Source organism: Haemaphysalis longicornis, unplaced genomic scaffold, assembly GCF_048455015.1.
Source record: "Haemaphysalis longicornis isolate Haplotype H1 unplaced genomic scaffold, Haemaphysalis longicornis Haplotype H1 scaffold_8, whole genome shotgun sequence".
NCBI lineage: Eukaryota > Metazoa > Arthropoda > Arachnida > Ixodida > Ixodidae > Haemaphysalis > Haemaphysalis longicornis.
The window spans coordinates 127,100,436-127,121,750 of record NW_027526445.1 but is presented as its reverse complement, the minus strand read 5'-3'; the positions used below and the strand labels follow the sequence as shown (position 1 = coordinate 127,121,750).

Sequence of the window (21,315 nt, the reverse complement as noted above, 5' to 3'; positions counted from 1 at the left end):
TTTATGCGTTTTTTTGGATTTCTATTGTGGGATTATAGAGGGGGGTAAAAGTAGGTTAGTTATTTCCCCATGCAGTGCGAAAACCGGCAACGAGAGAGACTAATCAGCCTGTCTTCTCGTTTCGCCCAGCTAGCAAGCTACCTCCCACCCCGCGACTGCGCGCTGTACCGCGCCAGCCGCGGCGGGCCGTGGCTCGGCGGAACAAAGGAAGCGACAAGGGGTTTCGCTCATTGACATTTATTACTGAATAATAAATATACAAAGAGCATGCAGGCTAGCTGGTTGACGGCGAAGATCTAGTTCCTCGCCCGGGCAATTTAAGGGAATCGAGAGGTTCGACTCACCGCGACAACAGTCATATCCGGCGCACCTCAGCGCGCTCGCGTTTGCCTCGCTGGGACGCCTACGGCAGCCGTTGTCGCCCTCCTTTTTGCCCGATCCTCGAAGGAGGTCACCATGCGCGTCCTGTCGCCTCACTTCCCGAGCTCTAACCTCCCACCGCTTGCATCCCGCGCGCTTTCGCCGGCCACAAACCACTCCTTCGGCGAGGAGGTAGATCCTCCTCGAGGACGTCTCGACAAGCAAGTTCCCGCGAGGAGCAAGCAGTACGGCGAAGCCAAACGAAAGGGAACGCGCTGAGGTCACGTTCCCACACCAGGATTATTTCGCAGACTTATCTGCGTGGAGTGCTTGGCATGCGTGACAAAAAAAAAACGTAATTACAGTGCAATAACAAAAACTGGTAATAACAACAACGTGATTGCTACCATTTGAAATGTAATTGTCAACCTGCAGTAAGGATCGAAGGCTGGCTTAAACGAAAAATGTAGGTTTTATCAGCGCTCGAACGATGACTTCCCGAAGAGCTCGACCAACACAAGCGATAAGAACGAAGGAGGTGGTTGATGATTGTAGGCTTTAACACACTGGCGCAACGCAGGCGATGAGGCGCGCCGTAGCGGAGGGCTCCGGATTAATTTTGACCACCTGGGGATCTTTAACGTGCGCCGAAATTACACGGGCATTTTTGCTTTCACCTCCATCAGAAAAGCGGCCGCTGCGGCCGGGAATCAAACTCGCGACCTAGTGCTCAGCAGCGCAACGTCTTAGCCACTGAGCCACCGCGGCGGGTATAGGAGGAGGTCTATAGTGCTCGGTACAGTCAGAGAAACTTTGCTTCGTTATATCTGACAGTTTGATACTTCGACGCTCGTAGTAACGACGTTCGATCGTACAGGCACTATTGTTAAAATCTAGTTCGCGTAAACGAAGAAGCTCCAGCGTTCTGTCTTAAAATTGCGTTCAAGAACAAACTTTCCTAACAGTTGAAATCACAGGGTACCACACAAATATTATAAGAAAACTGGTGGTAAAGATATGATGGCGGATCATCACGTGTCTTTCTATAGAAGGTGTTGACACTATACTGAAGCGTCGTTTCGTCATAATAAGCTACAACCCCTTGACAACCGTTGGACTGGAGTAGCGCGCTCAGTTACGTAAGGTGGGCAACGGGGTGAAGGAGCCTTTATGTGTTTCCGGGTGTGGGCTGGACGGAAAGAAAAGTGAACTGCTCAACGAAAAACCCTCTTGCTTTCTCCGAACGCAGTTAAGGCGTTCCTGCGCATTTTATGTAGGGTTAATGACACCTTCACGAAATTTTCAAACTCTTAAACGCGGTCTAGTTGAAATTGTAATAACCCCTTCGACCATTTGAACCGTTCAAAAGCGCTACCGCATGCCTTTTCATCTCGGGGTCCGGTATACCGCTGGCCACTGCTGTAACTTCTTCTTATAGCTGTCTACTGGCTTTCTTTTTACAGCGAAGCTGTTAGCCTCTCATTTGGCGGAAAATTTCGTGTCGTCAACAAAAAGCCCGGGCAGGACCCAGCAGTTCCCGTCCAAGACGCCGATGCGCATGCGTCAGCCTAATCAGGTGTGCAGCGTACAGCTCAGTATTCGTGTAAAGAAAAAAACCACAAAACAAGCATTGAAACCACATGATGGGTGAGAAGGTGCCGGTGAAAAAAGCCCCCACCCCCACCCCTTTGCGTTCCGGTAAAGATTTGGTTTGCAGCTGCTCTCGAAAGAGGAGGGGGTTGACGTCATTCGAGGACTAGCGCAGGCGTTAGGCTATAGCCTGTATTCAATAGCGAGGCACACATGTAGGCAACCATGTGAATGCGCTGTCACTGGTTGCGTCGGGCTCCGCGGGATGGCGGTACTTGTCCGTGCTAAGCGCATGATATAGGTTGGACATTCCAAGCTCTAGCCCGCCGAACGCAAAGTAATGCCTGAACTCCAATGTGAGCGCAATTAATAACAACTTTGTTGACACCACCGGTGAGAATCGGGTTAAAACAGAGCAGACGGCGCACGCCGGTGTTATTTTTTTTTCTTCTGCGTGCGGCCGCAGTAGCGTAAGCTGCGCCATGTTCGTGGCGCTTCGGCCATGTCCGTAGCCATTTCAGTGTTGCCAAGCGAAGAAATTTGCAGCTAAACTTTTCAATGAATACCACCTATAGGCAGGATCGAGCAGTTCTAGCAAAGACGCCGAGAGCATGCGTCAGGACCTTTCATTTGCAACCAGCGAAGCCGTGTGCAAGCGACAAGCCCGCCGAGACAACGAGGAATACTTCATACCCTTCCCTAACAGTGATTTACAACCGCTGTGCTGGACATCCACTTACGCAGGGCGGGATAGCGTCCATTTTTTGTAACCCTCAATCCTTTGGCGCGGACGATGCGCTGCCATATCAGTGTTTACGTTCTTCCGGAAACTCCCTAATGCTAGCCAGCCCCGTTCAGAAGCGTCATACATGAAGATAGGCTGTCGACACCTCCTCGAAAGCTATCGGTTACAAAACGGGTTTTCCGCATCCCGTGAATATGGGGCTCTTGCGACCCGTTGCGACTTTGTAGCTCATACCTCAAGGCCGTTACGAAAGCGACGCCGAAGGGTGTGTCGCGCGTAGCACTAAGCCCACACTCTCCCGCACGGGCGGGACTAAGTTATTAACGTAGACGGCCTTTCATACTTTTTGAGCCAGCCATGTGCGAAAGCGGGAACTGCGCTGCGCCTTTCTCCATGAGGTATTTGCCACATCAATTTGCGAGTGAACAATCGAGTCCGGTGTGACGTTGCTATTTTGGGCTAACTAGCCGGCGAAAGTTAGACTCAGTTAAAAAAGGCAAATGCGACGACAACCAAAGCTGGGATGCACGCAGTTGCATAGATTTAACAAGCCTCCGCAGCAATGTGGTGGTGCTGGCTTCGCTTGTCATTGAAGTGCAAACCGTGGTAGCCGCAATACTGTAGGCATTGTGGCAGCCAATTCATGCCGTTTACCCTCTCATTGTTTGCAGGCAGGAAATAAGGTGCGACGTCACAACAGGCACTTCGGCTGCGCCCACTAGGAAATATGAGAATGCAGCTAACATCCCTGGTTGAAAGCGTTGTTCAATACGCCTCCGTCCGTATGTGCTTCTGTCTGGTTATATGGCCCATTGCTAAACTTCAGAGCACGCACACGTGATCGAGTAGTAGAACTTCAGTTAGCCAGGAAGTAAATATGGTTAGTCCAGATGTCCAACTTCTCGGCGGTCGCTATTCTGAAGACCCGTTGTTGCTGGACTTCCAGGTGAGGTCAGCGCTTGTCGTCAGGTTCCCCCGCAGCTCGCAGAGTGGTAGAGGGGAGTAAAAAGGTGGGAGGATCTTGTTGTGAGCGCATTCTATCGTTATTGGCCAGAGATGCGTAGTTGAAAGCAAAATTTACATGATACGGGGTATTTCGTTGAATACAGGTGGCACGACCGCTCCATCTCCCCCTTTTACCAAAAGGGGGATATCGAGTGGCCGTGCAGCTGGTGTATAGACAGGTGCGGTGATGGAAAGTGTTTGTGTGAATTCTGCGGATGGTATATTCTGTGTGTTGGAGCAGTTTGGGATGAAGAGGCGCGAGGGACTGTCTATGGGCGCAGCAATGCTGGGTGGTGTCTTGTAACGTCTCCTAGAGCACAGCGTCCAAAATGTCCTGGGTATCCTGGGGCAAACGGGCGCAGATGTAGTGGTAAGCGTAGTTATTTTCGTTCAGTGAGTAGGGAGCTGGAGTCCAAACAAGGTCAGTGCTCTGAGTGTGGTGATGAAACCTGAGTAGGTTGTCGGAACATGGTTGTCGGGGCCACCGTCAGACAAGAAGCTGCGACAAGCGGCCTGGTAGTCCGGGAGTATGACCGGAGATGTAGTATGAGTGATGGCAAAAGCTACGGCGAATTCTTTGGCGACTCACACGGAGGGGTTGTTAAGGAAGGCGCAGATGATGACCTTATCTTGGGTATTGCTACTGCAGATGGCGTGAGGGGTTGCGGTGGAGACTTGCATCTGCGTGTGAGATATGCCGTGGCTCGGCTTGGCTATAGAAGTGGTCTGGGACAAGTGTGGGATGCATATTCTCAGGCCCAGGTCCCACATCACTGGCGTTGTCACCGGTAAGGAGGGAAATGTTGATTGGTTGTGAGAATGGCGAGGCACAGATATTTCAGGAGAGCAAGTATTGGTTGTAGTTTGGAGAATGGTGAGGCAAAGATATTTCAGGAGAGCACGTCCCGTGGAGGTTTGAGCGATTCGGAGACGCTGACTGCAGCGATTCGTTTTGGTTAGCTCATGCAACGGCGTTATGAGACCAATACTGAGAAGGCGTTCAGTGGACGTGGACGGGGGAAGTTAAGAGTTTGACTGCTTAGCGGATTCAGAGGACGTGTGGTTGAGCCTGATAGTGCTGTCCGTGCGTGCGCTTTAGAGGCACTATGGCGCTGTTGTCCCTTTTGGAGAGTTTTAGCAGCTGTTAACGCATGTTCTCCAAGCTCAGCAGCCCCCGGGCACGATCAAGCAGCATATCAACGTTACATTCGTTCTCGTTGCGTACAGCAGAATCAATGTCCGGTCTGAGGTTGAACTATTCTTCTTTCTCAGAAACGCTGGATGTGGAAGAAATACAGCTTCCTCCATGTTCTAGAACAGCATTCGTAACTGAGCTACGATGAAACGCGCGTTACACCAAGGTAGACTTACTACCTGTTTGGTAATAAATATGTGTAAAGGGGGAGCAGCAGCGGGAGCGTCTACTAAATACCAACCGCTGCTATTTCGACGACTGTTGCTACCGGCTCGATCACGAAGTTCCGTTTCCTCAGGAGAACATATGTGTAAGTTCCTATGGACTCCAGCCCCTGAGTGCACACTGGCACGCGTTGAACATTAACCATGTTCTCCTGAACAGCTGCTAAAAAGACGTGATTAGGAACCATGGCATACAGTCTCGGGCGACAACAGAAACTTCCGGGAGTTTGAAAGCATTAAGTTGCACATTGAACAGAAAAACCGGTCTCCGGCGTCTGTAACAGCAACGGAGGAGGAGGAGGACGAGTAACATTGTATTTAAAACTGGGTCTATGGGTAGGGGTGGCGGAGGATGCGATGCTCTCCGCGGCCTGGGAGCCCGTTTGGTTACAGTGCCTAGAACCTCCCATAGGCTGCGCCGGGTTCCACAGCGCGGTTACAGGTCCCATTGTGACTACATAGCGTTCGATAATGGTGAAGCCCTTCCGTTCACGCTCAGCCAAACCATGTGTAGTGTTTACAGCCTAACGACACGCGCCTTAACTGAAAGCGAAGGAATTGAGGATTCCCCGGAGACCGCAGGTGACGTCAAAAGTCCAATCTGTTACGCACATGCGCAGTCAAAGTTCACATGTTGGACTGACACACCATGCACCGAGTCGTCGTTTGTTGGCGTATTCACGTTCTCCTTCGGGTACCAAAGGGTTGCACCATGCCGGAACGTTTCGCACTGTTGCAAGTCGTCACTACTGCCCAGCCATTTGCCATACAATTTTATGTAAAACAATCTCCGCTTAAACTCGTTCCACGGATCTTTTTTGCCCATATTGTACGATTAGTCATTTCAGGGGCAGGACGCGGACTATCGATTCGTTTAAGATGACGTTCCGAACTGATAAACCCCCGTAATAACGAAATCCCTTTATTCGAAATATCACATTGTTCGAAGTGTTTAATAGTCTCCACTGCAGTATATATAAAAAGCTCGTCAATCCTGATTTTAACACAGCAGCCGCTTATTGCGGTGGAGGAGGAATAAACTTGTATATGATGCAGCTAGCCTAAGGGAAGAATCCTCATTCCAGGACCCCTTGAGACCGTCCGGCTCCTTGGGCTCTCTTCACCACGTAAAGCTGGGCGTCAGGTTCCGAGCCAGACAGTGCACTCTCACTGTGCTCAGGCGCCCATTTCCCTGTCGAGAGCTACTTCGTTGTAACAGAGTTTTCTGTACAGAGCAAAAATGCCGCTTTTGTCTCGCTAAAGAAACCGAAACATGCGAAGTGATCACCAAAATACATAGTTTTGTATGTAACTAACGCAGAAAGCTGGGCTAGTTGGCTACGCGGCGTTGCAGATATACTTGTCCCTAACAAAAACTGGGGCAGCGAAACGAGCGTTGATAGTTATAGGACTACCGTCTGCCCGGCCGGTTCACTCTTCTTTCATTTTCCCATCTTTTAGTGCCAGTAAGCATGTGCTCATAATACAGTTTTGCGACCGCGGATACTAGAGACGGTATACCTTTAGTGTATACCTTTAGGGTATACCTAGGGTATACCTTCTATCCTAAACTCGAATATTCTGGTCTGTGTGTTTCCCTATCTGCCACTCGATTCAACAGCCCGGCCAAAAAACAGCCGAAACTATGATTGAACGCAAAGTGTACTTATGTAAGGCCAAAACTGCTGCCACGAGACATCAGCGCAAAAGAAACCGCAGGCGCAATCGAGGCAAAAGGAAAGTACAAAACCGAAAGTAGCAGCGTTCTTTTAATTCATGATACACGTTGGATTTGTTTGTTACGGTGGCAGATGAGAAAAACAGCGCGTTAAGAATGGTTACGAAGGAAGGCGATGTGAAAGCAAACCTTAAAACAAAATATGAAGGTTCGAGCTGTTCCAAGCACGGCAGAAACAAAAGGTCTCGACAGATGACGCTCGAACTGCGCGAACACGGGAAATTTGAAATGAGCAAACCACTATTGCATTCATCATGGGAAGAGCGTGAGGAGTGGATAGGGGAGGGAGGAGAGCGAGTTACATCGCAGGGATGACAGAAGACTATCATCTTCCGACGACATTTACAGCGAAGAAAGCAGATGCGCGGCCATTTTTTTTTAAAGCGGTCGCAATTGGTGCAAGAGTCCCCACATCTCAGCAGTGTCACGTTGCGAAGTACATCCATACGTTATTTCAAGGAAATAATGGGAGCTGCGAGGTGAAGGTGTACATGACGATGCCATGAAGCTACGGGCTTGTAATACGTCACTGTAGCGCGAAATTTGATGGTTTTCAACATTTATTGTAGTTTATCGGTTAAAAAAATGTTTTTCGCGGCTGGAATGAAACTGAGACAGTCAAAAAAGGCCAGTTCTTGTCAACTTAAGAGAGTTGTTTTTTGTCTTCGTGGTTCCTCTAACGCAGGGAGCGAGTTCAGAAGGTCTGTATGTGCTTGCGTGTGAGCGCGCATGCTTACGCCTCATAAAAATAGCCCAGCTACAGAGAGATAGAGAGAGAGAGAACGAAAGAGGCTGTGTCCAAAGGACTGCTCGGCTTCTATAGGGTTACAGGGATTGATTTATTCCTGGCGTGTTTGACAGCGAAGCTGTTAGCCTCTCGTTATTTGGGAAATTTCGTGTCGTAGAGAAAAAAGACCAGATAGGACCCAGCAGTTCTTGCCCAAGACGCCGAGCACATGAATCAGGCAAATCAGGCCTAGAGTTTAGAGATCAGTACTTCTGCAAATATGAATCTACAAAACAAACATCGAAACCGCATGATGGATGGTGGGAACAATGGGACCCCCCCTACATGTGTTCTGTTAAAGATTAGGTTTGCGGCTTCTCTCGCAAGGGCAGGGAGGTTGACGTCATTCGAGGGCTGGCGCATGCGTCAGGCTGGACGGAACCCAGCAGTTGTCGCCCAAGATGCCGAGCGCACACGTCAGGACCCAATATTTGCCCCCATAGAAGCCGAGTGCAAGCGAAAAGCCCGCCGAGACAACGAGGAACATTTCATACCTTCCCTCATCAGCCTGTGTCGTGGTTTACAACAGCTGCGCTGGACATCCACATTCGCAGGGCGGGATGGCGTCCATTGTTTTAACGTGATTTACCTGAGGTACAAAGGTATGGTGCAGTACACGCGTTCGGGCACTGGCTCGCGGGCGAGCCACTTAATGGCGCAAGCTGTCCTGAGACACACAGTCGAAACCTTTAATAGGAGTGGCGCCACTGTCGCCAGTATGATGCCTTCACCGCCCAAAGTTCTATCGCTCGAGTCTAGATCACCAGGTGAAATAGTAAAGCTTTCTAAATGCCTCATTGTAATAATTGCTTAGGTACCTTTACCTTCTTATTTTCTAGGCTCGCGAAAGCGCGTACTACTAAGTTTGTGTACCCGAAGAAACGCTCGCTGTGCTCTCTAGACTCCGTAGCAGCAACCAGCAGTACAAACACAGTGCAGGAGCTGTGCAATCGCCATTGTAACAGGAACTTAGCTAAAAAAACTGCCTTCGCGTTCACATTTCATAAGAATATTCGTTAGGCATCTGCTGAAACTCTTTTTGCAAAGACGAAATTGAGGCAGGTGATGCATGACACCCTCGGCTTGTCGAGGTGTACACCTTGTCGAAAACGTAAAGGTGTGGGTAAAGGTGCGGGGTGCGCAGTGCGAAAACGTAAAGGTGCGGGGTGTACACCTTGTCGAAAACGTAAAGGTGTGGGTAAAGGTGCGGGGTGCGAAAACGTAAATGTGTGGGGTGTACACCTTGTCGAAAATGTAAAGGTGTGGCTAAAGGTGCGGGGTGTGGGGTGCGAAAACGTAAAGGTGCGGGGTGTACACCAGGTCGAAAACGTAAAGGTGTGGGTACTGTATGTTGGGATTCCGCCATTGCTGCAGTGGCATGCGCCATTCCTAGGTGACAAGTCCGTTTGCTCCCTCTCCCGAGCAAAACATTCGTACTGTGCTGTGAAGCACGTGGAACGGCATTTAGCGGCGAGCTGGTCAAACACCACTTGCCCCATTCCGCAATGTCACTGCAACCACTGAAACGAAATAATGTGACCATTCCGCAGTGCCTCCGTACGCAGCATGTTTATTTCGTAAGTGAGTGGCCCCTGACTCGGTGAGGTCGAGTATACTTTTAGAAGATCACCTCACCTTGAAGCTCAACTATGGCCATCAAATCTAGGTTTGGGCTAGTGGGTTGTACATAGCGACTTCACGTGCTGCTTTCAAGACTGTATACACAAAAGAACGACCCACGCGAACGATTTGGGGATGCAATGATATAATGCGGACAATCTTCCTGTGCGTGGTTCCTTTGTTTCAAGCACTGAAAGCAGTGCGTGAAGTCGAGAGGTCGTGTATGGCGTCTCCTTGCACGATATGAGAACATTTAAAATCAAATGCGGTTGTTTTGGGATGCTCTTACTCCATGCGAAAACTCCTCAACTCCTTGGGTTTTGTTAACCGATTGCCTGCGCAATACGCAGACAAGATTACATACTCCGCATTATCGCATCTTGGTGAAAGGGACCTTCAGCACCTATACGTTCGTTTAAAAATTACTAAATAACTCTTTGTGCTAAGGATACCTAGTTGAAATATCGTGTGTGAGTCCAGTTCTCAAGCAGAACATGATCATAGGGAGTGATGAAGAAGCTGGTTCTTGAGCGGCTGGTCTGAGACCTTGAAAGGAAGGACGTTAACTTATCACAAATTCTGAGCTTCATAGGCGGCAGAAATAGCGTAAGTAATGTAATTACGCCAGCACAGGATGTTAGCCAGCAGATGGATTTAAAGCACAATACCATAGCTGTACTACTTGGTCAAAAAGCTGTATTATCTGTTACCCATGACGCAATTTGCTGAGAAATGGCAGCTGTAGGTATCAGGGGGGGGAGATGTTTGCGTCGCTCTGCGACTGTCGTTGAGAAAGAGCTGTGCGTAACCCCCCCAAACAGGAAGAAAACAGGGTGTTCTGCAAGGCTGCATCCTCACAACCACTCTCTTTTCCATCTTTCTGGGTGGTGTACCGAAGGTATTACGTTCTGGCACAAGGATCTCACTGTGTCCTGCCTATATATGCGTCTGGTCCTCGAGAAGAAACCGCTCAAAGGTTGGAGTGAAGCTCCTGCTGGCAATTGGAAAATTTTGGTAGTACTTGAAGAACTGTGGCTTGGTTCTTCGACCTGAAAAAAATGCACCGTGATGGCATTTCCCCACAGGATATATAACGCTACTCACTGAGTATGAGATGCTGTATCATTTCATACGTGCGATGCCATTGAATCATGGCCTCTACAGGGCAATGTCGCGGGCACTTGCATCCAATCTGCTGTACACTGTGTTGCGTGCTACATGACACCCTCTAATCTTCTATGCGGGGCTGCATGCACTTAACTTGGGCTCTTGTTGTTCCAGGGGAGGGTTGCGAAAGGTTATCGGATATGCCTGAGCCCTAATCTAAGGACGCTTATCCTGTGGGTGGCGTAAAGGATCATGTGCGCTCACTGAGATACCACGGAAACAAATAGCTCAAGGTGGCGTATGCTGTGTGTCGTGCCACATGCGTGATCAACGTTTTCTTTTGACACGTGCGTTGAAGGATTTCGAATCGCATGATTTCAAATCGAATGAGTGCTCCAAAGAAACCTCGTTAATTTTTGCTGCAGTTATGCATATGGTAAACGATTCCAGTAGTGAGCAAGGTACGTTGTTGATGACGTTGTTAGGGGAACACGTAAGTAACAGGAAGGGCGCCCGAGAACACTACAAGACAGGAAGAGGTCCAAAATGTCAAAAATTGTGAACAGTGCCATCCCACCTTCGACACAAACCTTGGAGAGACTACAAATGAACGAACAAACATGAGCAGGGCAAAAGAATGGCTTAGATGGTTGGAGCAAATTTCCGCCTTCAGAAAACAGGCAGAAGTAGCAGCTGATGACGATGATGATAAAGATCACAATAGCAACTATTGGGCTAGGCAGTGCACACATTCAATTTCCGGTCAACTCCGGTACAGAAACAATCGGCTTGGGTAATAGGCCTACTCATTGAACCTTGCTGTCCTTCGATGGCAGGTGCGATACGATTCTGGCACACGGATAAAAAATGGATTTTGGCGCTGATGATTGTTAAGGTTTTAAAATATTTCAAACGCGTATGATCTGGTCACCAAGCAGTCGAAGCAAGCAGATATCAGCTTACCCACGCACCCAGATTCCCCAACCATTTTGCTGAATCGGTGGTGCAGGTATAAAACCACGCATTCCCTGTTGGTGTCTGAAACATGAAGGTATGAAGAACCATGCTAGCGAAGAGAGGAGAGAGTCGTAGCAGCACTTTCTCTTTAAGGACACTCCATTCCATCGTCCCTGCGCACATTAATATCCACACACGCAGGTGAAAAAATGCTAGGATTACAAGGAAATTTTCTTGCAGGACTGGTATGCGTTTACGGGTTACGATTCTTATGAGGCGTAACGAAATGCCTATCGTTGGAAGCCACTCGCAGCAATTATGCTAAGCGGGCTGCATGGTGTTTGTTATGTTGCTGCTTACACAGAACTCACTAAAAAGAGTGCTTAAACGACGCAAGCGGCATAAATGCCGTACTGGGCCGAATCTTTATCACAGGTTAGATTGCGGCGCTGTTTCAAACTTTTAAGACGCCAATAAAAGCATAGATTTGCTTTCAGCAACAACATTTTTACTGTTTATAATAACTATTTGTTAGGCCAAGGTGTCCAGAATTGTGGAAAGCAGGAAGTCCGAAGCCCTGTTTCACATTTGTAATAAGAACACAGCACAAAATACACGAAATTTGGTGGTTAATCCTCTTTTACACACTTGTGTGACAATTTTGAAAAAATTTTCTGGTTAGGATCATGAGCTGCAATGCATTTGATCGGCGCACGAACTGAACAGGCATGCACAGGCATGAAGACGAAATATAAATTCGGTTGACCCAAAATATTGCTACATGAAAAAAACGATCCTGCCGATTTGTAACACGTAACTCTCGACAAGTAAGCTACATTAATATGGAAATTAGATGAAGGGAGGCAACCCTCACGTCACTTTCTCACACTGCCCCTACAAATGACTAGTTTGTGTGTTGGCGACCGCAAATGTTGCCTCTTTTTCGTGTCTAGCGAGAAGCCTTCCGGTGCTTGTCGCTAGACACGACAAGAGCTTGTTTAGCGACACTGAAGGGCTTGAGCACCGAAGGGCTTTCGATTTCAGCTCGACAAAATCAAAAGCTTTCAATTGCTAAGAGTTAATTTAATGCGCCAAGAAAGTAGCGGTATGGCTTGACAGCACCTAAATAGGCTCCCTAAATTTACAGAAGTTTTGTTTTTGGTTGTGTTTCCATAATTTGTTTTTTTAAGTACTTCCGGGGTCGGCTGTTATATGATCCCTGGCAGGGATGGCTGGAAAAAAGCAGTTGCTTAACTTGCGATATATTTTCCATCTTTCAATAGCCATAGAACTAGAATACTGAATTTCCTTCGTGTTGTACAGATAAATATACAAGCTACACCGCAATTTTCACAGCAGTGGGTGAGGTCTGGGCATGGTGCAGGGAAACCCGTGGTGCTCCGCACAAAATAGGTGAAAAAAAGGCTGCCCAGTTGTTTGTCACGCAACAAGGTGGCTTTACTTCGAGGTTATTGATGCCTTACGCACGTCAGCGAGACACACAACCGTACTAAACGCCCGGTACAAATGCTGTGTAATTTTTGCGGTCGGAGTAACCCGGCCTCAGATGTTCCTTAAGCTTATAGTCATCGTAGCTGCACAGGCAAGTGTAATCACAGCCGTCATAGTCTGCGAACTAGAGCAATACATCGCTATTGGCTACGAACACAGAACTCGTTAAAGTGGGCATCTAAATGATAAGCTTATGACATGAGCGGAACAGGCGCCATGTATTGTTGCATCCGTACCGCCGGTATGGTAACCTTTAAAACCGCTATTTCGTGTGATTACCAATCCTGTCAGAAACCCTCACTTTACTCAAACACAACATTCTTCTCAACGCATGATTCCGCAACTTTTCGCGCAGAGAAATAAGAAAAACAGTTGTGTACGTTTTCTGATCTACGGCAGGCAACCATGGAATGCATATTCCCATTGGTCGCTTTAATAAAAAGAATAAGAGAAGCTTCTGGTCAAATTGAGCGGTTAGGGGTTGGCATAAGCTGGTATACCTCAATACCGGCAACTTCTGTTCAACGAAAGCTATTGGCAGGTCCACGTGACGGCCGCGTGATAAATTTAGGCGTTTTCATTCTTTAAGCCTTGGTAAGGTCCAGTTAAGACCCAGACACGTTCTTACCTGTGCTGCGCATGAGAAGTTACATCAACCAGTCGACTGCGCCAGTTATAACGCTGCGAACCGAACCAAGACCATCGATAAAATCTCTTAAATTCGAATTTTAAAGGGTGTATAAGTTGCAATGGGACGGCAGGCGGTTAACTCAGTACCTGTAATGCATGCATGAACAGTGTGAGCACCGGGGGATAGTGTACAAAGATGGAGCATTGAACATGCCATGAAGATTGTGCCTTTCAAGAGCATGTTTAGCTATCATGACGCGAAAAAGAAAGGAAAAGCAAGTGAGAAATGTGCTTCAAGAGAGAGAAAAAAAACGTCCCACAAGTTTTCGTTGGTTTTTGTAGATCTGCGACAGTTTCATATGATCTGGCGCACGCATTTCAGATTGGTGCTGCGAGAGGAATCTTCATTAGTGCCACATTAGTGGATTAACCTGTGTTTTATTTGTATTTTTGTGGGGAAGAAAATCGGCGCAAAATTTGAAACATGAAGGCTAAAGGAAGCGTGGTGCACTACAGAAGTATAAGCTTTATTTTACGGGATTGAAGAAAACACCATCTCGGGGAAGAAAATTACAAGCGCAGAGACATGTACACGTGGTTAAACCAACAGTGATACGAAAAAATCAACAAAAAAAAAAACAAAAACTAAGGAATCAGATAGGGCACTAAGCTTAGCGGAAAGCACTTAATCTCCTTCCCCGCTTGTGTTTCACGATCCACAACTCACCTTTTCGGCACGTGCGGAATCGTCTCCATACGTTGTTTTTCCTTCGTATTCCCGTTTTATTACCTGATATTTGACTACACGCGCTCATGTTCTCTTCTTCTAGAGCGCACAACGATATACTTTGGAGCTCGTTCGTAAAGTGCAATCAGAGAGCCGTGTTTTTCACTCTTTTTAGGGGCGGCATCTGAAGTGGTTTGGGGAAACTGCTATTTTTGAAACCGGTGAGCAGTGTAACTGGTGTAGTCACTTCCCGATGCTGTGAAGCTTTTACCTTATTCCTCTTGTAGATGGACTAAGGAGCGGTAGCTTGTCTAATCATTTAATCATCCGGCAAAATTTTTATCTATAAAGCTGACTGACAAACTGACTGAACAAACTTTATTGAGAAATAGGAAAAGGGGGGACTGGGGTAGGGGATAGAGTGGAGTGGAATTCATGGGTGGAGCCCTTGGTCCAGGGCCCCAGTGGCCAGTGCGCCTGTCTGCGCTCTCACCAGCAGGTTGAGTTGGTCCTGAAGAGTTGTGCCTACCAGGGCCGCCTCCCATGTATCATGTGTAGTAGGCTGCGTTGAGGAGTTACTGGTGCCCGTTCCCCATATGATTAGACAGGACCATGTGGCGTGAAACAGCGTGGCTGTCTCGCCGCATTTCTTACAGTTTTCGTCAAGGTCTCGATGTTGGTGTCGCCGCATCTGGGACCATCTGGGACGATTTCTACGTATTGGTCTGAATTTTTCTCAGGATTTGGGCTTCCGATGCCGTGAGGTCTTTATGTGGATGTGGGAACTGAACCCTCAGCTGTCGGGCTATGCGTAGAGTTTCAGCATAGGTGGGCGCCGTGTAAGGATACCTGGTGGTCCTGTCGGCTGCGTGGTATGTGAGCGCACACGCAGCCGCATTTGCCGCCTCATTATCTTAGAGACCTCGCTGTGCAGTTGTCGGAAGCGCCATTCGGTGGCCATAGCACAAACTACCACTATGGAGTCACACCTCTTGGTTTTATCCTTCCTGATGGCCCGGGATCTCTCACTCAGGCTTCATAATTTTGAATCTCACCTACTCCGCGGTTAATACCGCCGTTTTATTAATCAGGGAACAGTTTATTACACGCGCAGCCTGTTCGCTATCGGTTAACTTTCACCAATCAAACTGGTGGGTGGGTGTGTGGTCGCAGTGACTTCAGCAAATCTCGGAGGAGGATGGCTCGAGGAAACGATTGTTCAATTGTTAACGCACGTTTCTCGAGCGTGTAATTAACTACACAAAAAAAACAACAACGACGAACATGATCAGTCTGTATACACTCTAAAATTTAACTACTACAGTGGTTTTGGGTATGTGTATAACTATATACATTGTCCATTTGATTTCGGCACCTCTAAAGCAGCCTAAGAGCTTTTTTCCCTCATTTTGTGACCAGGAATTTTGGTCTGGCGTCTACCAAAAGCGGTGTATATGGTTACTGAAAAATGCTCGCGAGTGATGGAGTTAAACTTCCTGCAGAAAGACTTGCACAAAAAGCATATTCAGTTTCTTAGAAAGTCGACAAACGTAGCCGCTTTTAATCTGGGAAACAAAAAATAACGGGAAGCCCGTCCCCGACTGTGTGTCCGAACGACGATCCCAACGCAAGCCGTAACCAGCCACGTCGAAACAAATAACTATGGAGGAGGCTTAAATTACAAGCAAAGACGTGGAAAACTTTCGAGACTGTCGCAGCGAGTTAGATATATGAGTACAGGAATTATTGTTCCGAGCCTTCCTTTGTGTTCTGTCGTTGTGATATCCTGTGAGTCGGCAACTACTAGTACCGCAGCTGACCTTCCGTTCTATCGCTATTTACGTTACATTGAGTGTTCAGGCGGCTGACAAGCCAGGCTGAACCGTTTGAGAAGTAACGAAAGTGCAGGCGGCAAGCACATCTCAAAGACAGTGCTCAGTGTATTGCTCAATTCAACGGCGAATCAGATTTCTAGGTGTTATTGTGCTGTGCTGTATAAAGCGGCTTGCAAAAGCGGAATAGGACTCGTGAATCTTGTTTGTTTAGCTAAATATTTATATTTATGTTTAAAAGCTGTGAAAATGAGTCTTTCGAAAAAAGATCATGGGGCCGCTTTACCCACACGGGCACGGTTTTGAAACACAGTGACGAGTACCGCTTACATTTGCTCTCGTACATTTCGTCTCCCACACGTAAGTGGTAGAAACAAGACGAGATGTAACGGCTAGATCCTGGGATTCGGCTACGGTGTTGTGACGCGAGTAATCAGGGTGGGGTGCATTGTGCTACGAGATTTTCCGTGTCCTCCTTCAGAGATGCAGACCCGTCAAGGGGAGGCTGCTTTCACGTCTCCTTGACGTTGAGGTAGTCTTTCTGAGCCTTATCGCTACCGCGACATCGCATTGGCGCTGATAACGCTGGAAAAAAACTGAGGTGTCCGTATGTGGCTACACAGATGTGCACTGGTTTCCTCCGAAATGAAGGCGGATCGTTCTGGCAACGCCTACGACGCTACGGAAGACGCAAGAAAAAAAAAAGGAGGATGCGGAACCCAAGCTTGTCACTATGATTCGACAGCTCCGACTTGAGGCCTCATCACGTCGCAAACAAACTTAAAAAGAAAAGCTAAATATGTAAAGATATACGTTTCAGCCGCCAAACCATCCGCACCCCGCCAGCATCCCAAAAGCCTCCCCTCCACTAGCTCTACAAACAAACACAGAGATCAGATATCTATTTCACCAAACAATACTGACTATCTAATTTCTGGGCCCTTAATAAGGCCGATAACGTCTTGTATGTGTCGTATGTAACATGTAAGAGTAGTATTTGAGGCATACGGTGCGATTGAGTCGCGGACTATTTCGCGACGCTCGCGGCGCGGAGGAAGCTTGTCGTTCGCGCGGAGCGAGGCGGTCGGCGCTGGCCGGCCCAGAGTGCATCGCGCCGCGGTCCCCTCCCCACGGGCTGCGTGCGGCAGGAGACGAGATCGCGTCGCCGTCGGAGTGAGTGGAGCGGTAGTTGCGGAGCGTGGCTTTGTGAGAAGCGGAGCTGTGTGCGGTGTGAGTGTGGAGGTCCGTGTGCGGCCGCAGTGAGTTCCGTGCGTGTGGTGGGCGAGCAGCGAGGGAGAACCAAAAACTAGGCGACCGTCCATGATCGTGCTGCGAAGGACTTCGAGGTGCGACGGCTACGACGGCGGCGACGACGTCTTTCCGGGCAAGTTGGGGCCGTCGCCCTACACCTGAGGATTATCGCAAGACGGACGCCCGCGCGCGGCCAAAATGACACTCCTGCCGAGGAGGGAACATGACCGAAGCTAGCTTCCACGAGTGAGTATTACGATTCGCTTTCGGTGCGGCCCACTACTTAGCTCACGCCACCGCACATCATTTGAGTACGGGGAACCGCCGTGTTTTTCATGCTCGCACAACTCCACGGCTGGTTCGTTTCCGATTCTCGTCGCCCTGCCTCGATCACGCGAGAGTTTTGCGATATGGGGGAAACGGACCCGCAGCTCGTTTTAAGCCAACGGCGCCGCTAAACAGCGCCTGGTGCGCTGGGCGCTGTTGCTGCTTCAGTTTCGGCCAGTTCGCGTCGCCGTACGAGCCCGAGCGCCGCGGCAGCGTCGTCTCTCTTTCGCTGCCGTTCGTTCACTTGCTCCCTCCGTCTCCCTCCTTCCGTTTATTTTTTTTTTTCGTCCCCTCTCGGCTCTTCGCTCTCTCTGCGTTTCCTGCGTCTTCTGTACGTCCTCTTCGTCGGTCTCCCCCCAGACACGCGCTTCCCCCATGCTCTTCGCAGCCATTGCAAGCAGCGAAGCTTTCAGGCTCTCCCTGAAAGACTCCCCGCGATCTCCGAACTCCGTGCCGTCGAATCTCCTCGGACCCCAAGTTTGGTTAGGCCTAGCGTTTTGTGAGTCTGCTGGAACACTCGGCGCCCATACAAACCTCCCCCCCTCTCTGATTCTTAACACAGCGTGCGCATATTTGTATCTGTTGGGAGTAGTCATCGGCGAAGTAGTCGAGCCTGGGCGTTGTGTTTTAATAATCATTTAGTCTCGGTGCGCTACTTCGTAACGACGAAATGAATATGCCGCGCGCCGGAATGCCACGTTTCTGAAGTCAGCGCAACAGTCCTTGTGGGAGGAAACTTTTATTCCGCTGCCGTCATAGCCGCCGAGAATTAAAGGCCCACACGCAAGCGTAGAATGCACTCCATTGTCGGTGCCCAACGAGGGAGCTTCGTGATCCGACGTGCCGTACAACACATGAACGAGGGCGGTCTGCTCCGTTTTACGCGAAACTTGTCCAGACTTTGTTTCTGGTTTCCTCCGCACGTTCATTCTCTCTTACCCCACTCTTTCTCTCCTTCTTTCGCACAGTTGTTTTTAACTTCTTTTGTCGGCGGCAACCAACAGCAGCTTCCGTGCGGGAAAGGGCTTTCTTCGTCGTAGTCGTACCGAGGAGGAGGGCACGGCATCAATGCGTACGCACGATCGTGTTCACTTCTCGCAGCCTTGCTTGCTCGACTGCGTGAGTTGTCGGTGCTCTCTCCTTCTTTGTGACCCTCCCTCTCTCCTCCAGCCGGCCGGCCGCTGCGCGCGGTGTGGAGCTTTCCATTTTTAGTTTTCGTTCGTTTTTCCTCTTTTGCGCGCAGTGATTATTTATTCTAGTCAGGCAGCTTTCCCGGCTCTTCCCCTCCGTCTTCCCTTTCCTCTCCTCGTCGTCGGCTGCTGCGTTTGTTCTCGCGCGAGTCGTTTCCGGCGCGGCTCTTAATCGCGGCTGCTGACCCACTCGCTGGTGGTATCGCCGCCGGCAAGGCTGCTGAAGTCCCTCTCTCTCTCCTCTTCCCGTCTTCTCTTTCTTTGTCGTTCTTTTTTTTCCCCTGGTTTCCTCACTGCCGCGCGTAGTACGTCCGATTGCAGGCGCTTCGCCTCTCGATTTTTTACCCTGTTGTGCGACTTCCTGTAGCATTCTCAGTAAAAAAAAAAAAAAAAGTGGGACGCATGGTAGGATGGGGGAGGGAATGAATAACGATCACGTGAACGTATGCGTTGAGGTTATTTCAAGCCACCTGGTCGTATCATATATCGCGTGGTGGAAAATGCATTCCAGCGAAAATAGTCGGTATAGTCTGCGAAATTTAAGGATTATGTGCTCGGCGTGGAATGGTGCGTGGACATTCCGCATTATCTCGACTCCAACCCGCCGTATTGTGGCCATTTAGCGTCCTTGCGTTCTTCGAGCAACGAGGGTGCGAACAGAAGTTCTGCGGCAAACGCTGAGTTTTTTTCGCAACAGAAAGATGGCAGGCGCCGCCGCCCTCAGAAGTAAAACACAGAAAAAAGAAGCGCTCGCTAGCGTTGCTAGGCGACGCCTGGGCAACCTAAAGTCACGTGGATGAGAGGGGAGTACGGGCTCGTCTGCTGAACGGCGAAGACGTTGTACGGCTGCAACTCTTTTCTGTCACTTCTCTGATTAATTTTGGGGCGGAATACTCAGTTTTGTCCATTTTCGTGTCCGTTTCAGAGTGTTCATTTCCAGCGAAGACTGATTGGCTGAAACCAAACGTCCCGGGACGTGACGCAGCATGACATTGGTCAGAGGCCTCGCGAGTGCTTCCACGTCACGATTGAAATGTGCGCGAAATGGACATTTTTGAAACGGACGGCACTCGAAGTTGCGCCCCTGAATTATCCGGATAGGTTGCCCTCGGAAATGGAAAGGGTTTTAGCGCCACAGCGCTGGGATGTGTCTCTCGCGAAATGCTGGCGCTAAAATCCGGGGAATACCCGCGGCACCGCAGATGATAGTACATGTAACAAGTTAATAACGTTATTTGACAACATTTCATCTGCCGCTGTATAATTCTTTCTCTGCAGTGTGTGCGCGAATGGTTTTTATTTTTTTTTTTTTACAGCCGAAGGAAAAGTCCAGTGTCATCAAAGTTGCTAGTGCATGGCCATTCTTAGTTCTCAGCAAGAACGCATGATTACTTCTAACACGGTATTTACCAACTCGATTTACCAAATCGAAGAGACACTTAATCGCCCTGAAGCATGATATGATCATCCGGTCATCTCATTGTTGCCTCAGGCGATGTCCAGCATTTGCTGTTTGGCTGGTATCGGTACCCGTGAGAGCAGATATCGTGCGCACCCTTCGCCGAGGTGTTTATCCCGGGAAATATCGCTCAACTTATCGCGCGCTACGAGACTATATATCGGCACGAGTCGGAAATAGCAGGACGCTTGAATGGCGAGATTTCCCGGCAGTGCATGATGTCGTAAACATAACGGGAACGCCATCGTGACGCGTGACGACTCTACATTCATTTGGCAATAGATGGTATTCACTGAAAAGTTTAGCTGTCAATTTCTTCGCTTGGCAACACTGAAAACTACCATGGCCGAAGCGCCACGGACATGGCGCAGCTTATGCCACTGCGCCCGCACGCCGCAGAAAAAAAAAAAAAAAAAAAAACACCGGCGTGCGTCGTATGCCCCGTTTCAACCCGATTCTCAACGGTGGTGTCAACGGAGATGTTATTAATCGCACTCACACTGGAGTCGACATTCTGTTCGGCGGGGTAGAGTTTGGAACGTCCAACGCACATGTGCTTAGCACACACAAGTACCGCCATACCGTGGAGCCCAACGTAACCAGTTACGGCGCTCTCACATGGTTGCCTGCATGCGTGCCTCGCCAGTTAATACAACCTATAGCGGCAGGGAATGTGGTCGCGGAATTATAGTGGCGTGAGCATTGCAACAGTACTCAGCATTTTCACACCAGGGCAACTGACTCTTCTCAACATATCGGAATGACATACACACATTGCATACATACATACATACATACATACATACATACATACTACATGCATACATACAGTGAACAAACCTTCGTTATAACGGAAATCCTAGGGAGAAGAATAGCTTCGTTATAAGCGATACTCCGTTAAAAGCGAAGGTGGTTCGCCCCCATTGCACTGTTGTTTGGACCGTGCGTGAATCACTGAATAATGCGAGATTTTGAATGAAGCGATTTTGTTGCACGATGGTTTATACTGTACACACACACACACACACACACACACACACACACACACACACACACACA

At 48.9% G+C, this 21,315-nt stretch overlaps 1 protein-coding gene across 3 annotated transcripts in view; it reads left to right on the top strand.

Annotated features, from left to right (window-relative positions):
* The window catches only part of Spred (Sprouty-related protein with EVH-1 domain), a 108,682-nt gene that overhangs the window by 32,569 nt on the left and 54,798 nt on the right, over positions 1–21,315 (top strand). The window contains exon 1 of one of the 3 annotated variants that reach the window (XM_077681155.1): positions 17,144–17,526. The exons of the other annotated variants lie outside the window; for them this stretch is intronic. Coding sequence (XP_077537281.1) covers positions 17,504–17,526 — 23 coding nt within the window. The 5' untranslated portion in view covers positions 17,144–17,503. Of the gene's footprint in view, positions 1–17,143; positions 17,527–21,315 lie in introns of those variants that run through there. 3 annotated transcript variants of the gene reach the window in all.